Source organism: Impatiens glandulifera, chromosome 7 (assembly GCF_907164915.1).
Source record: "Impatiens glandulifera chromosome 7, dImpGla2.1, whole genome shotgun sequence".
NCBI lineage: Eukaryota > Viridiplantae > Streptophyta > Magnoliopsida > Ericales > Balsaminaceae > Impatiens > Impatiens glandulifera.
In genome coordinates, this window is record NC_061868.1 from 42109404 (window position 1) to 42127413 (window position 18010).

Genomic DNA, 18010 nt, shown 5'->3' on the forward strand with positions numbered 1-18010 from the left:
AATACAAAATTACATCACCTGAGTTATTGGATGCAATAAAAGTTAGATATGAGTTCCAAATAGACTTGAACTTTAAAGAAAAACAAGTATTGAATCATATTTCAATAAAATGTACTATATGTTTTCATTTTCTATAATTATTAATTTATGATCTTTTGGGGATCGAAAATTATAAAAGGATCTCTCGAAAAATATTATTTTAATATTTTATCAAGTTTTTTAATTTTTACATTGACCTAAGTCATATCGGACAAATTTATTGTTTTAGAAAATTTATTAATTTACCATATATTATTTTAAAGAGTTTCTATACTATGTACTGTATTATAATATATATTTAAAATAATAAAAATAAAAAAATAATAAATTAAAAAGTTAAATAAGCCTAAACTAAATTAAGAATGAAGAATAAATGACCCAATTTTTAATACTATATTCATTTTAGATTTTATTTTTTTTCATAATTTTACGTCTAAATAAATTAGTTATATTAAGTGTAAATGAGTTTTATTTATTTATTATATGATGCTTGAAATTTAAATTGCATAATTTTTATTTTTAATTAAATAAAATATATGATATTTAATAATTATTTAACAAAAATATATCATATTTATGTAAAAAAATGTTTATTAGAAAACAAATTCAGATAATTAAAATTATTAAAGTCCTGACTTCAAACTTTTGAAAAAATCAAATTAGAACGCAACAGTTATTTTTAAACTATCTTCTTTTATTGTTAATATATATATATAAAAAAGCTTAAACTGTTCAAATTTGTTAAGAATAAAACAAATTTAAATATAAAATAATAAAATTAATAATAGTACAAATAAATTAATGTTCCGAATGATCTCATTTTATAAGTAAAATTTAATTTAAAATTAACATAAATATTACTGTAATATTTAGTAAATTAAATTTTACTTTAATCTTAATTCTATAGTTTATAAATTTCAAAGATATTTTTTAATTTAATATATTATCTCTACTTTAAATAATGACCATCATATCTTTATACCATACAATAATCATAATATTTTATTTCATGTTCCAAATTTCAAATTCCCATAATACAACAACTTCAAAATCGATAATATTATATCATATTTTTCAAAAATAATATTGATAATGGTTAAATAAGAATATAGTTTAATTTTTCATTTAAAAACAACTAATATTCTAACAAAATAAAATTTTAATTTATTAATCTCGATTCTCGTGACTAACAATCTCTCTTCGAACCATAAAATTAGGACTCACGCATACTATTATATCTTCTTTCAAAGATAATATTAATAATGGTTAAATAAAAATATAGTGAAATCATTTAAAAACAACTAATATTCTACCAAATTAAATTTCTAATTTACTAATATTGTGACCTCGTTTTAAACATTCTCTAATTAATCTCTTATTAGGCTTTACTTAGAACATTTTATATCGATGTTACCTTTTTGGCATTTCCCAACCGTCCTCTCATATTACTAATTTCGTGACTAACACTAAATAAAATATATTTAAAATCTTAATTTAAAAATAACTAATATTCCACCAAAATAAACTTTTACTTAATAATATTATTACTTGACTTTAAGTATTAGAACCGTTACTGTTGTTCATTTACTATCAGTAACAGTTTTCGAAAACCGTTACTAATACCTGTGAAGTTTCTGTGACGGTTTTAAGTCGGCTAGAACTGTTACTGTTGTTCCTAGACTATCAATAACGGTTTTCGAAAGCCGTTACTGATACCTGTGAAGTTTCTGTAACGTATTTTTTAGTAACGATTGGTAACGGTTTTATTTGTCGTTACAATTATGTTTCAGTAACGGCATTCGATGCTTTCAGTAACGGTTTTCGCCCTTACTGATACTTCTTTTTCTACTAGTGGCCATCACATCAAGTATCCACATGCACCATTAATTTCGTTTTATTATTTATAACTTGGCATTAAATATGACTCAAACTCTGGTCTCAAATATGATATGTGAACATTTTAACCATCAAACCACTTATGATTATTAAATTTAATTTATAATTGTATGTATATATATATATATATATAAATATTTAATCATATATAAAATATATAATGAAAAAAGAAATTAGTTAATTATATAAATAATAAATATACAGAAGTTATAAAAATAATTTTTTAATAATTTATTTTAGAAATTTAAATTAAATAATAAAGTAAAATTATTTTTAAAATTTAATATATATTTATATTAAATTAATAAAAAAATAATGAAATAATAGATAAAAGATATAATGAATAAAAAAATTAATTATATATATGTGTGTATATATATAATAAGGAAAAAAAATTAATTAAGAAAAAAAGAATAGTATTCAGGTGAAAATAAATTATGTTTAAAGATTTAGAGTTTAAAAGATATTGTGGGTACTTTATTGAGAACAATGCAGAGGATGACAACGAATATGACACGGTGTCTTTGAAGTTTATTACGCGAAAGGAAGAACTTATGGCGTCGAATACTCTTCACGACTTTTTGATACAATACAAAAATACAACATTTGAGTTATTTGATGCAATAAAAAAGTTAGGTATGAGCTCCAAATAGACTTGAACTTTAAAGGAAACTAGACAATTATTGAATCATATTTTAATAGAGTGTAATATATATTTTTCATTTTCTATGAATTATTAATTTATGATTTTCTTGGAATCGAAAATTATAAAAGGATCTCCCGAAAAAATATTATCTTAATATTTTATCAAGTTTTTCAATTTTTTATATTGGCCTAAGTTGGGACCGGACAAATTTATTATTTTAGAGAGTTTATTAATTTACCGAATATTAATTTACAGAGTTTCTAATATATATATATGAGGAGTGATAGAGAGAGGGAATTTGGTGAGGGAATTTGGTTGGAAAATGTAAAAGTGGGAGGAAAAAGAGAAATTATTTGATTTTTTCAGCTAATAAGATTATGCCAAGTCATTCCTTCACCAAATTTCCTCACTAAATTCCCTCGTCTAATCATTTCTCATATATATATATATATTTAAAATAATAATAAAAAAAAATAATAAATATAAAAGTTAAATAAGTCTAAACTAAATTAAGAATAAAGAATAAAAAAGTTAATTTTTAATACTATATTCATTTTAGATTTTTTTTTTATAATTTTACGTCTAAATAAATTAGTTATATATATATATATATTAAGTCTAAATGAGTATTTTTATTTATAATATGATGGTTGAAATTTAAATTACACAATTTTTATTTTTAATTCAATGAAATAGATGACATTTAATAATTATTTAACAAAAATATATCATATTAAAGTATGTGAAAAAATGTTTATTTGAAAACAAATTCAGATAATTAAAAATTATTAATATCCTAATTTCAAACTTTTGAAAAATTCAAATTACAGTACAACAATTATTTTTAAACTATCTTCTATTTATTGTTACAAAAATATAAAAACAAAAAATTTACAAACTTAAATTGTTCAAATTTGTTAAGAATAACAAATTTTTAAATATAAAATAATAAAATTAATAATATTACAAATAAATTAATGTTCCAAATGATCTCATTTATAAGTTAAATATAATTTAAAATTAATATAAATATTACTGTAATATTTAGTAAATCAAATTTTATTTTAACCTTAATTCTACCTTCTATAAATTTGAAAGATATTTTCTTAATTCAATATATCATCTCTACCTTAAAAAATGACCATCATATCTTTATACCATACAATAATCCTAATCTTTTATTTCATATTCCAAATTTCAAATTCTCATAGTACAAAAACTTCAAAACCGATAGTTTTTACTACTAATCTCATCCATCGAGATTCACTAAAATTGACGTCGTACAATGGACATGTCAACGGAACTTACCTTATGGAAAGAACCATTAGTCGTTCTAGTTCTCGCTTGTCTCATTTGAAATCCATCATGAAACTCCACGACAACCATTCGGCTGAAACTACTAGCATGGAAACGACAATGGTGGCTTCTCCTGGTTTATCGTACCTCATGGAGGTTTACGTCGGCACACCGCCAGTCAAACAAATGATGTACGCGGACATGGGGTCCAGCGTGTCATGGATTCAGTGCCTTCCATGTGAGAATTGTTTCCATCAAGCTCTACCCATATTTAATCCTTATGCGTCAGCATCATCTCAAATATTGCTAGATTCTGAGCATGAGTGTATGTTATTAGAAGACAAACGTGATTTAACTAAATCAAATGGAGTATGTAACTATGCTTTCGGTGGCAATTCATATACCCGTGGGGTACTATTTAAGGAAACTTATACACTTGGGCCCACTTCCATCACTCACGTTGCTCTAGGGTGCGGGCATGACAATGTAGGACAATATGAGCAACAGTGCACCGGTATAATTGGGCTTGCAGATAGTCCTCTCTCATTCATTGGTCAGACTGATGCTTTTCTTCATGGAAGGTTTACATACTGCCTAGTATCTGATCAATTCGGTTCAAACCCAGATGCAAGGACTAGTAAGATTAGCTTTGGACATAGTCCGGAAGGGACTATTTCCACCTGGTTGTGGAAGATGCGAAACAAACCAAACTATTATATCATATTGAAATCATTCATCATTGGAGATACAGTAATTCCAATGGGAGGACTATCCGCTAACTTCATGTTGGACACAGGCTCTACTCTAAGCTATTTGCCCACCAAAGCGTATGAAATATTGGTGGATGCATTAATAAAAAGGATTGGTAAAAGACCATTTTATGTTGGTGGTGAACTTTGCTATAAAATTAACACCAGTATCCCTATAATCACCCTCCAATTTGATAATGGCCCTGAATTAGTTTTGTCAAAGAAGAACACTTTTATTAAATACGACGAAAATAAGATGTGTCTGGCAATAAAACCAGATGATGTTTTATCCATATTGGGGAACCGAGCACAAATAGACTTCTCAATTGGAATTGATATTCACCGTCGGATGGTCTCTTTTGATCCAACTGATTGTTCAACCCATGTAATGCCATAGTCTCATAGAAGAGAGACTCCAATAATAAGATTAATTTTCTTTCTTTTTTATTTGTTTAGGGATGCTCTCCTATTACAATATATTTTAATAATATATTAAATAAGAGCTTTTATTTTATTTTTATTTTTCAGCACTTTCTATCATCTACACCCACAAATTAACTTAATGTTTTTTTTTTATTATTGAGAATAAAGTCGTGTTTTTTAATATGTGATGTGAATTGACTTTGTGATTAGACTTTTATATATTTGTTGGATGGACAACTATTTACTTAGATTATCTTTTAGTTTTATGTTTTCAAATAGAATATCCAAATTAATATAAATAAAAAAGGAGACAATTTTTTTTAAATGTATGAATTTGGCCTAAACTTTATGAAGGATTATTTAGAATTTGTTTAAAGAATTGAGATTCATCGAAAAATGCAATCGAAAAGAAGTTATATTGTCTCTTCTAATTAATATATTCAATAGGTATATATGTAAACGTAAATATCAAGATAAATAAGAAAATTGATGAGTGTTCAAAAAGATCAATAAGTTCATCGACCGTTTTGATTGGTTTTAGAAGAGATTTTTTTATCGCCGTAATAATAACGTGGTATAGTAAACACATTTGTGGACCGCGATTACTGAACGTTCAACTGTTCATTTCGAATCAAATAGTCCAAAAAAAATCGAAATATAGACCACTACTCATCTCAACCGAAATCACAGTTTCTATCAAATTTTATATTTAATTATATATAAAAATAATAGTCTAAAATAATAATATATAACAAATATTATTTTAAATTAAACTCTTAAATTTAAAATAAATTCTTAATTTTATAAATTTACAAGGGTCAACAATTTTATAAGAACTTTTAACTTTCAAATTAAAAAAAAATGTATAATTAAAAAGTAAATTAGTGGTTAAATAAAGAATGTATGATTAAAAAAGGAAGACAAATATTTGTTTACATATATACGAAGTAAACAAAAGTAATTGTTTATAGATAAGATTTAAATTAAATTTAATTTAATTTAGGTTCATATTCTATTTTTATTTTTAATTATTATGAAATAATAATTTAATAATACTAATTATTTTAATAAGTTATTTGTTTAATTTTATTTAATATTTATAAATATTGTTTTAAAATTATTTAAATCACTTCTTAATAATGCTGAAATAGTTCAGCAAATCTATAAATCCAAATTGATGAGAGTTAATTAGACCTCTTTTATTATTATTATAGTAATTCATTTTATTATCGTAATTTTTTATTCATGCTTTTCATACCAATATTGATGGTATCTGTAATATATAATAATATATATTAATATAGAATAATATTAAGATTTAATTATATTTTAATTTTTATAATTTTAATTTTTAATTAAATTAACATCTGGGTTAGAAAATAAAATAATTTTTTATTTAATTTTTAATTCATTACTTATATAATAGAAATAGAAAGAAATATTGTTTTGTTTAATATTTGATCATTACTCATTTTTTGTTTGATTAATGAGTTTCTATTATTTTCTAATTTCTAATTATTAATTTATTTATTTTTGTGTTGAAAGATTGTTGTTGTTGAAGGAATAAGTCACTTTTATATTCAACCATTTGGACTAAACAATTTTTAAAAAAATTAATAATTAATGTTAATATAAGAAAATATATAGAAGAAGAAATATAAATTTAAAATAATTAATGATAAATGATCATATATATATATTAAAATAATTAATAAATATTATATATGAATAATAAGAATTTTTATTAAAAAAATAGAAGTACAGAGTGATTAATTAATGAAAAAGAAGGAAATAAAAAATATATTAATAATTAATTAATAAATATATAAATAAAAAATAAATAATTATGTTAGTAAATAGAAGTTAAATAAGTTTATTTTTGATAGAAGATATAAATGATCATTACTACTAGTATATACGTTTAAATAAGTTAATTGTACAAGTAGATGCGTCTAAATCTATGCGTCTAAATCTATGTGAATTTTTTCCAATTTTAAATATTTGTATTGGGATTAAATTTTATGAATTTTATTTAGAATTTAGTTTAATATTTAGTTTAAAGAATTGAGATGAAAAATTATTTTTAGAACTTAAGAATTTCTCATGTTCTTATGATTTTAATTGGTCATTGGAGTCTTCTTCTCAAATCATTTGTATATCATTTGAATGACTAGTATTTAGTATGTTATTGTTAATATTAGAATATTAAATTTTTAGTATCAATTTAAGGAAATTAAATATTTATTCATGAAATTCTTAAGCTGTATAACATTATTTCTTCTTATTCTTATACTTACTTATAGTTATCTAAAATAATTTTCGTGAAGAAATTTAAAACAATAAAAACAGATGAAGAACCTTTCACATTTTTGTGATTTTTTTTGTTAATGTTTAAATGGTAATATAATAGATACACGTGATTTTGTTGTAATTCATAACCTATTATTAATATGACTCAAAGCTTTCTTTGTTTCTCTCAAAAAAAATTTCTATTTAAAAATATATTAGGCATTAACTTTTATAAGGTATTTAGAAAAATTGATTGACCATTTAAGTAATTCGTGTAAGTAGGCAAAAAGATACACGCGATTTGGTTGTAATTCACAACTCATGATTGATATGATTCAAAGCTTTCTTTGTTCCTCTCAAACAAAGTTCTATTTAAAAAATATATTGGGCATTAACTTTTATAAGGTATTTAAAAAAATTGATTGATCATTTAAGTAATTTATGTAAGTAGGCAAAAACATCTTTCCAGCCAATTGGTTACTGTCACATTTTGGTGAACTTTTTTTTTTTGTTACGGTTTAAATGGTAATAATATAGTCATTCATAACTCAGGATTGAGTCATATCAAAGTTTTCAGTGTATCTCTCGAAAATGTCTATTTTAAAATATATTGTGTATAAACTTTTTTAGGGTATTTATACAAATTGATTGATCTTTTTGTCTAATTCATGTAAGAAGGCCTAAAACATCTGTTCAACCAAATTCTTTAGTTAATGTCACATTTTTTATGATTTTTTTTTATTATAGTTTAAATGGTAATATAATAATTATTTGTGATTTTGTTGTCATTCTCAATTCGGAACTTTCTCTGTATCTCTCAGAAATATCTATCTAATAATATATATATTAGGCATAAATTTTTATAGGGTATTTAGACAAATTGATTGATCATTTAAATAATTCATGTGGTTTACCATCACATTTTTTGAAACTTTTTTTGTAATGGTTTAAATGGTAATATAATAAAATAGTTTAGTTTAAATAAATTTGTTGTATTTTTGTTCTCTATATTAGTATTCCTAACTTGGTGACTGGCTCAAAAATAATGTCAAAAAATCTGCATACTATAAAACTTTTAGTATAATTGGACGTTTGAATAGCAACATTTTGAAAGTAGCGCGATTTTCAGCATTTCGCTGTTATTATTCCATTGACAAAAACTAAAAAAAAATTCAAAGAGCATCATGGTTATATGAACAATCATGCTATACACTCTTGATCCAAGAGCATCTAAAAAAATGCTGAAAATTGAAACTAAAATTTAAGAGACTACTGTTTGATTGATAACAATTCTAGGAGATTATTCAGATGATGGATATTAGAAAACAAAATATTAACAAATGATTCTTGAAAAAAAATTCAGCAACTGAAAACATAAAACTTTTAAGACAGAGATGTCAATAGCCATTCAAGTTGCACTTCTTTAAAACGTGATTTAAGAGTATTGAATATGAGAAAATCACTCTTACTTTTGATTTCAAATCGCTCTAAGTTTCGTTGTTTTTGTACTTTAACTTTTATTCTCATTCGGCTTTTTTTTTTCTGAAGTTTGAATCCTACACTTTTAGGATATTTTTATTTAACGACGTTATGTCATTTTAAAAAAACAAAGAAAATAAACTTTTAAACCAAGAATAAGGTGATTTTACTCGAACTTATTAAATTACTCAATTTTCAATTGGTATCATAGCCAATCAATTTAGTCTCTCTTGTGAGTTTGTGACATGATTACTTCTTAGCAATTAGTATATATATTTTTACATTTAACCTAATTACTAAAATAACAGTCTAACACAAACTAACATACTAATTACTGACATGACATTCTATAGGCTAACAGTTAACCAAATAACTAGTTAAGAAATTCACAAATCAATCCGAGTAATGACCCTCAAAAACTGACTCGTATATCAAAATGATACGTGAGAGGCTGTGTAAAAAATGGTACTGATTGGACTGAAGAGTGAACAACAGAAGAAGACGGATGAACTTCAGACGACAACAATATGAGTGACGACAACAATATGAGTGTTCAAGATCAATAAGTTCATCGACCACTTTCATTGATTTTCTGTAAGAGATTTTTTTGTATCGTCGTAATAATAACGTAGTGGGATTAACTTTCGATTTGGATTAAATTCGGATTAAGTTTAATACGGATTTGATTTGAATAATCTAATTAATTTAAAATTATTGAATAATTTTAAGTTGACATTTACAAATATATAAATATTTTTAGTATGGATTGTTCAAACTATATTCAATCCAATCTATATTCTATCCGTATTATTTAGTAAAATTATTTGGATTACGGATTGAATAAATTTAATTTGAATTTAATACGGATCGGACAAACCGAATTATTTTACCCGTTTTTTCACCTTAAAAGAGACACTTATGAAGCAATGGAAGGAAAATGAACAGGATAAAATGTACATGATCTCTATTTTCTGAAATTCAAGAAATGATCAAATCTGAATGAAATTCTAAAAAATGGGCATACATATATTGGATTCAGCTGCATGAAGTTAGAAAGATGGTGTGAAGATTTGAACTTATTAAGAAAACCTAAGGAAACAACTCAAATATGGTTCAAACTTTAGAATATTCCTACACACATTTATAACTTAAAATCTTTTAGCAGGTTTATTTGGTAGACCATTATATATGGACCCAATTACCAAAGGAGGAGAACATATTTTCTTTGCTAGAATTAACATTGATGTGCATTCTCGAAGCACATTGCCAGATAAAATAACAGTGGTTGACAAGAAAGAAAAATTTACTATCATGGAAATCACTTATGAGTGGAGGCCACACAGGTTTTCATTCTGTAATATTTTCCAACATGCCAACATGAAATGTGTGCTCAAGCTAAGGAAGAAGATAAAAAAAAGTAGGTAAATAAAATAGAGGAGACTAACATCATAGAGAAAAATGTGGAGGAAGAGTATGAAGTTGAAGCCAATGAGTACTCTAAAAGGAAGAGAAAAATGTGATTAAAGAAAAGAGGGTAAAGAAACTCTGATTAAGAAGATGATAAATGTTGTACTAAAAAGAGCTTAAGAAAGAAGGAGGAAGTTGATTCTCAAACAAGTCAAGTTGTAGTAGAAGAAAATACTCAGACTAATCAAGTTGAAACAGAGGATATCAAGACTGATGTAGAGGATACCAAAGCTGACCTGAAGAAAACAAATGCAAAAATCCTGAAAAAGAACTATTTCTATTAGATTAGCACGGGTTCGTACAAAGAAAGATTATACAATGGAAATAAACAAGCTTCATCATCTTCTTCAATTCAATATTCTTGCATCGCAAGAGGAAGGGGAAGGGGGAAAAGACTTTATAACGCAACAAGTTTATATGGAAATAAACACCCTAATTGGGGTAGTTATGATCTATTTTTTATTGTATTCTTTTTGTTTGTAATCTCTGTTATTTGTCTTTACGAATGTTACTAATAAGTTTCTTTAGAATCTTTTAATTGTCATCATTTAATCATAATTAGGTTTGTCTAGATTTGATTTTTAATCCTACAATTTTTGAGATTTTTAATAAAATAGTATTAACTGTTCTCTAAAAATAAAAAATCTAAATGTTTTTTTTTCCATTTATTATTTATTATATGAAGTTGGAACTTTAAATTGCACCATTTATATTTTTAATTCAATTAAATATATAACATTTAATAATTATTTAACAAAAATATATTATATTAAAGTATGTAAAAAAAATGTTTATTAGAAAAACAAAATTCAGATAATTAAAATTTAATGTCCTGACTTTAAACTGAAAAAATTAAATTAGAGCACAACCATTGTTTATTTAAGCCGTCTAAAAAAGAATAAATTTATAAGATTATTTGTTCAAATTTGTTAAGAATAAAAAAAAGATTAATTTAAAATAATAAAAGTACTGATAGTACAAATAAATTAATACTCCAATTGATCTAATTTATAAGTAAAATCTAATTTAAAATTAACATAAATATTACTCCAATATTTAGTATATCAGATTTTACTTTAATTTTAATTTCAACCTCTGTAAATTTCAAAGATATACTTTCTATTTTTAATTTAATATATCATCTCTACATAAAAAATTATCAATATTTCTTTATACCATGCAATCATTCTAGTTTTTTATTTCAGGTTCTAAATTTCAAATTCTTATTATACAACAACTTCAAAATCGATAGTTTTTTCTACTGATCTCATCCACCGAGATTCATAAAAATTGACATTGTATAACAAATATGTTAACGAAACTGATCTTTTGGCAAGAACCATCATTCGTTCTAGTTTTCGCTTGTCTCGTTTAAAATCCATCATGAAACTCCCCAACAACCATGCGGCGAAAAACTTCTAAAAATATTATTAAAATGATTTTAACGATTTTCTAAAAAAAATGATATTGACCATCTAACACACAAATTAAAGTGATTGGAGTTCTCTTAGAAACTTGGTTTTAACCCGCTCCAAACTTGCCAGCTCCAAACCTGCCAGCTCCACGACCCGCTAGCCAAATCAACTTGTTGAATCCAAAAGGCCTCATGGGCATATTGGCCTTTTGGGTTTTTTTTAAATAAAGAATGTATAAGTATATTTGTTGTATTAAAATAAATAAAATTTAAAAAAAGTAAAAATATAAAAAAAAATAAAGAAAAAAATAAAAAGAGAACAGATAAAAAATAATGTAAAATCTATAAAATATAATAATATAATAATATATATATATATATATAATTAGAAAAAATAATTAATAATTATATTTTGAAGAAAAAAAGTAAATAATAATGATATAAATAAATTACTTATTTAATAGATAAAATAATAATTATTACGTAAGAAATTATAAGTTATGAATATCAATGTTGTTTTTAAATAAAAATATTGATTATTTTTAAAAAGTAAAATTAAAAAAATAAAATTAATAATAAGTAATGATAATGGTTAATAAAGATTTACATTCACAAGTAGTAAATTTATTTTACAAGTTTTTCACACATGTCTATGTCAATAATAAGTTTAAATATTTTTAATTAATAATTTCTATTTTATTTATAAACAAAATCATGATAATAAAAATAATCATAATTCATTTTAAGATATGTAAAATATATTTGAAACACTTCAAGATCATGTACAATCTATTAGTTAATTGTCAAAATCTTTACGATGACTTTATCTGGTTGCATTATACAAAATACTTTTAATATAAAAAAAATTTTACAACACAAAAATATATTCATACACTACTATTATGATAAGAGTTATTACAAGTACAAAATCTATTAGTAATGATAGGAAACGCGGGTCCGCAAAAGTCCGCGAAAACAGAATATTTCTTTTAAATACCGAATATTCTCTCGTCTTATTAATTAATTTTTCTTTCTACTTTTACCGATTAATTTATCCATATTCTCACGATTAATTATTTCACTCATTTCTTTTATATTTATAACTCAACACTTTACCACAAACTCTCACATTAAATATTTTAATAATATGTTTAAATAAAACATAATAGGTTGTATTTATTAATTAATTTCTTTTTTCTATAAACCTAAACCCTAATTTCTAAATTCTAAACCCTAAACCTTAAACTCTAAACTCTAAACCCTAAATTTTAAATCATAAAACTTAATTAATATCATGTTTAGTTGAATTATGAATTTATCTCTTTTATTTTTTTTATATTTTTATGAATTTTCAATTTCTTTATTTATCAAATATTATTTATTTATTCTTTATGCTCTCTTTTTTTTTTTCTTATTATTTTTTTTATTAACTTATTAATATTTTTTAATTTTATTACTTATAAATGTTTATCTAATATTTTTATTCTCACTAGTAATTATTTTCTCTCCACCGTAACTAATTATTAATAAATTAATTTTTTTTCACTCGTTTCTTTGATAAATTTATAATTCAACTAAACTAACTGTAAAGATATTAATTAGGGTTTAGTATTTAAAATCTAGAGTTTAGGGGTTAGATTTTAAGGTTTAAATAAATTAATTAGCGAGAGATGAGAGAGATAAATTAATTGATTAGTAAGAGAGAAAGAGAGATAAATTAATTAGTTCGTAGAGAAATATATATATATTAATGTTGTTTTAAAATAATTTTAAAATATAAAAAGATTATATTTATTATTTATTACTATATTTATTTACATAAATGTTCTTATAAAAACATATATTTAGTTTATTTTAAATAAATTAAATAATAAAGAATTAAATTTATATATTTTATTTCTTATATTTTTCGCATTCCTTTATTACCATGGTTTTGGCTTGCTAAACGAAACATTCCATTTTTTTAGTTCCCAATCCTACCATCAATTCAATATATATATATATATATATATATATATATATATATATATATATATATATATATATATATATTAACCATGAAACACACAGATTAAAACAATACAAACATAAAGAACTCATATACCAAATATTACTATTATTATTAAAAACTTCATATATATTAAAAATAAAAATAAAAAATTATTTAAACAACGACAAAAAAATATATGAAAAGAAAAAAAAAATACTTAATAAGTTATCGAACTCGTAAATCCTCGAAAAGAATTATTAACTCATTGACAAACTTTTCTGGTTTCCTAAACGAATATCAGAAAACGTAATAATAATAGTATTATAAATGATACGCATTGGACGACTACAATCATTAAAAGTTCGACAATTTCTCTACAACTAGATAGTTCACCAAAAAATAATTAGGATGATAACTCAAATATGTATGACCGATATATCAACTGCATCAATCCAAACTTCTCAGTAATTATCCAAAGATTCGGACATCACCCAATTAATCTCAATAATACTTCACAAAAGACTCCAAATATTAGTCATCCATCGACAATGCAAAAGTAAGTGAGTTACTGATTCAATTTTTTCGTGTCACATATATACGACTAGCTATAACACAACTTTTTCATACATATCATCCGTAAGAACTACACCGTGAATAACACTAATCCAAAAAATGAGATATTGGATGAAATTTTTGACTCCCAAATTTTTTCTCAACAAAAATTATATGGAATCATCCTAGCGAACACTTTATAGCAATGCCTCACATGGAAACTATCAATATTTTGTCAACGCATAACGTCTTGTTTAGACGGTGACACTTGCTTGCGTCCTACCCAAAGTAAAATTTTATTATGGGACGAAGTCTCCATAATATTTAATCTCCTTCTATATATAATTCGACTTCTATATATAATTCGACTAGCAAAACTACTAGACCGAATCAAACTTATGATACGGTGTCTTTGAAGCCTATTACGCGAAAGGAAGTACTTATGGCGTCGAATACTCTTCACAACTTTATGATACAATACAAAAATACAACATTTGAGTTATTGGATGCAATAAAAAAAGTTAGGTATGAACTCCAAATAGACTTGAACTTTAAAGGAAACTAGACAATTATTGAATCATATTTCAATAGAGTGTAATATATATGTTTTCATTTTCTATGAATTATTAATTTATGATTTTCTTGGAACCGAAAATTATAAAAGGATCTCCCGAAAAAATATTATCTTAATATTTTATCAAGTTTTTCAATTTTTTATATTGACCTAATTAAGTTGGGACCGGAAAAATTTATTATTTTAGAGAGTTTATTAATTTATCGAATATTAATTTACTGAGTTTCTAATAATATGGTGACATTGAAGTCGCCCATTAGGATCCAAGCTCATCATCACTGACTTTACTCTTGAGCTCTCTTCATAACTGTTTTCTTTCTCCTACTACATTGCTTCCATAGATAACAACAAAATAGTATTTCGCCTTTGTTATCCTACTAACAATCTCCACCATGATGACCTACTTAGTGTCTACTAACTTCTTGACCTCAACTAAGTTATTATTCCCGCCAGCCCAAATTCTACTTTTACACCCATCTGGATTGTGAATATAAGACTAGTTGCTACCAAAATAGTCTTTACTAACAATATCGATTTGATTGTGCCTTACTCTCGTCTCTAGTATACCCATAATAGTGATTTCATGTCTTTCAATCATTCTTCTAACTTCCTATCTTTTGATGGGATCGTTGAGCCCCCTAATATTTCAGGTCATTATATTCATGAAGAAAGATTGACAACGTGCTTATTCCTTCCTTTCCTTTTCCCTGCAATCTTCTTTCATATTTGTGGTTTGTATGGAATTATAGGTCTAGGATGTTGCCTACCTCTCGTTTGCGTTGGGGCCTGAACTGTTTCATTAGAAGAGGAGTTGGAAGTTCCTTCACATACATGTTTGTTTTTTCATGTCTCTGTTAGGATCTGCTCTGTTTCTAGGTTACCATTCTCTAAATTTTCCGTTTCTTTTAGTTCTTTGGCTTGCCCTTCCAAATTTTCCTTTCCTTTCTTATTTCCCTCTTCTTGAGTTTGATTTTCTTTTGTTCCTTCACCCGAGTTCTTAAATTCTTTTCCTTTGGAATTGCTTTCTTTTTCTGATTGTTTTCCCCACCACTGTTTCATCCGTACTAGGAACTTTTTGCTGCTTGACTTCTCTATTACGCATTTTTGGTTCCTGGTTTGCTTTCTAATTGACCATTAATTTAGGGCATCTCACTATAGAATGTTTAAAGGTATTACAGTTCACGCATCTGTATGGTCACCATTCATAATGTATGCCCATCTTGGTAGCATTGCCCTTTCGATCCACCATTGTAATTTCGTTAGGGAGAACACTTATAGGTTGAACTTCAACGCTCATCCTAGAATATGTGAGATTTTTGTTTTCCTCAGTGATTTTGTCCATGTATAGAGGGTTTTCTAGAAGGCTAGTGAAATGGCTTAAAGCTTCCGGGTTGTACATGTGGGGAGGAATATTTCGCAGCTTGAACCAGATTTGCACTGTTTCTTTTGGAATACTGTCATAACTCGTACCCTCCTTCCATTTTTCGAGCTTCATGCATTCTTTTCCCACGTGTGTATGTCCCAACTCCAAAATTTTCTCAAGATTAGCCTCTTATATTTAAGAACATAACATATATGATCCCTTAGATTTTTACCTTACATGTATGCTTATGTTTGAATTTTTATTTAATAATTTTTATGTTTTTTAAAAGGCCAACTATTTTCATAGTCGAGACCGACCTTTAGAACGGGTGCGTGGACCATACCGCCGATGCCCTTTTCCGCACGTAACTAATCACCGAACCCATAAACGATTTTTTGAAAATTGTTGTTTTTCTAATTTTTAAAGATTAAATTATGTGTCAACATTAAAAAAAAAGTCTAACTAATCTATGATTTATTGACATGGAGATGAGCTCATTGGGGGTTCTCTCTCGGCTTTATCGATTCATTGGTACTCTTAGAAATGCATTCAAATTCAGTTTATCATTTCGGTTCCTCGTCCCACTCGGTATTCGAGAGGAATGCGAGGCATGAGGCAAACATAGTTGATTTCCCAATTTGACCGATTACACGTGATGCACTATTAAACTAATTTAGCAACTCTTTATCATTTCTTCATTCTATGTTAATCTAACACTACTACTTGAAAAAGAGGAGTTGACATAAGCCTTAATTCTATTTTTGACAAGGCTAATTTGATTGAGAAATGTTTATGTATTAACATATCGAAAATTTTATTTTCATAAAAAATAATTTGACTATATATTAGTAGAGCGGTTTATTTTGAATTATTATATATCATTTTTTTTAATGTGAATTTAATAAGATACGAATGAAAAAGTTTTTTATAATTGAAAATGAGTTTTAACATATTCATGTAAAGTAAAATGTTATTAGGAATATATATATAAAAATTTATTTCAAAATCTTAATAGTTCTAAACTAAAAAGACATAATATATATATTGGTTTCCATGAACGTATGTTATATTAATGGAATGTCATATATGCCTATAACAATTTGAATCTTAATATGAGTGTAAATGAGTATGGATGATATGTTGGTAATATACCAAGTTTATATATAAAAAAAATATAATTATAAATTGAATTAACAATAATAAATGTGACTGAATGACTATCAAATTTCTTTTACAAATCTTAATATTTTGTTTACCAATAAATATGGTAAATCTAAATTAAATAGTCAAAATAGATCATTAATTGTTACTATTATATAAATCATGTTATACTATTACACAAAAAAAATTATTTTATTTTTTATAAAAATTCATTTGTTTGAGTCGTATTTAAGAAATTAACAAAAAAAAATGACCGAATATTAATTAGAAGACATGATTATATAAATAATGTTATACTATTAAATAAAACAATCTTACTATTTTCTATTTATAAATATTCACATATTTTAAGAGATTTAATCTAAAAAAATTCTATAAGATTTGACTAAATTTTTTTAATTTTAAATATTGTAAATAACTCTCAAAATCATTTTGGGTCTATTAACGATATTTTCATGAGGTTAACTTTTTATCATCATATTATTGACCTATTTTAACATTGTAACGTATATTATAATTATAATAACTTATAATATTAATTTTATAATATAATGTTTTACAAAAACAAAACAAAATTACTATGTTTCTTTACTTTATTTGGAACACTTTAAGCAATATTGTACAATCTATTTCTTTATTGATAAAATCTTTGTGATGACTCTATCTTGTTAT

At 24.7% G+C, this 18010-nt stretch overlaps 1 protein-coding gene across 1 annotated transcript; it reads left to right on the top strand.

Annotated features, from left to right (window-relative positions):
• The first annotated feature begins 3892 nt into the window (after window positions 1–3892).
• LOC124909940 (aspartic proteinase CDR1-like) lies at window positions 3893–5023 on the top strand. Its single transcript, XM_047450566.1, has one exon. The coding sequence runs from the start codon at window positions 3893–3895 to the stop codon at window positions 5021–5023; it is 1131 nt and encodes a 376-aa protein (XP_047306522.1).
• The last annotated feature ends 12987 nt before the right edge of the window (window positions 5024–18010 follow it).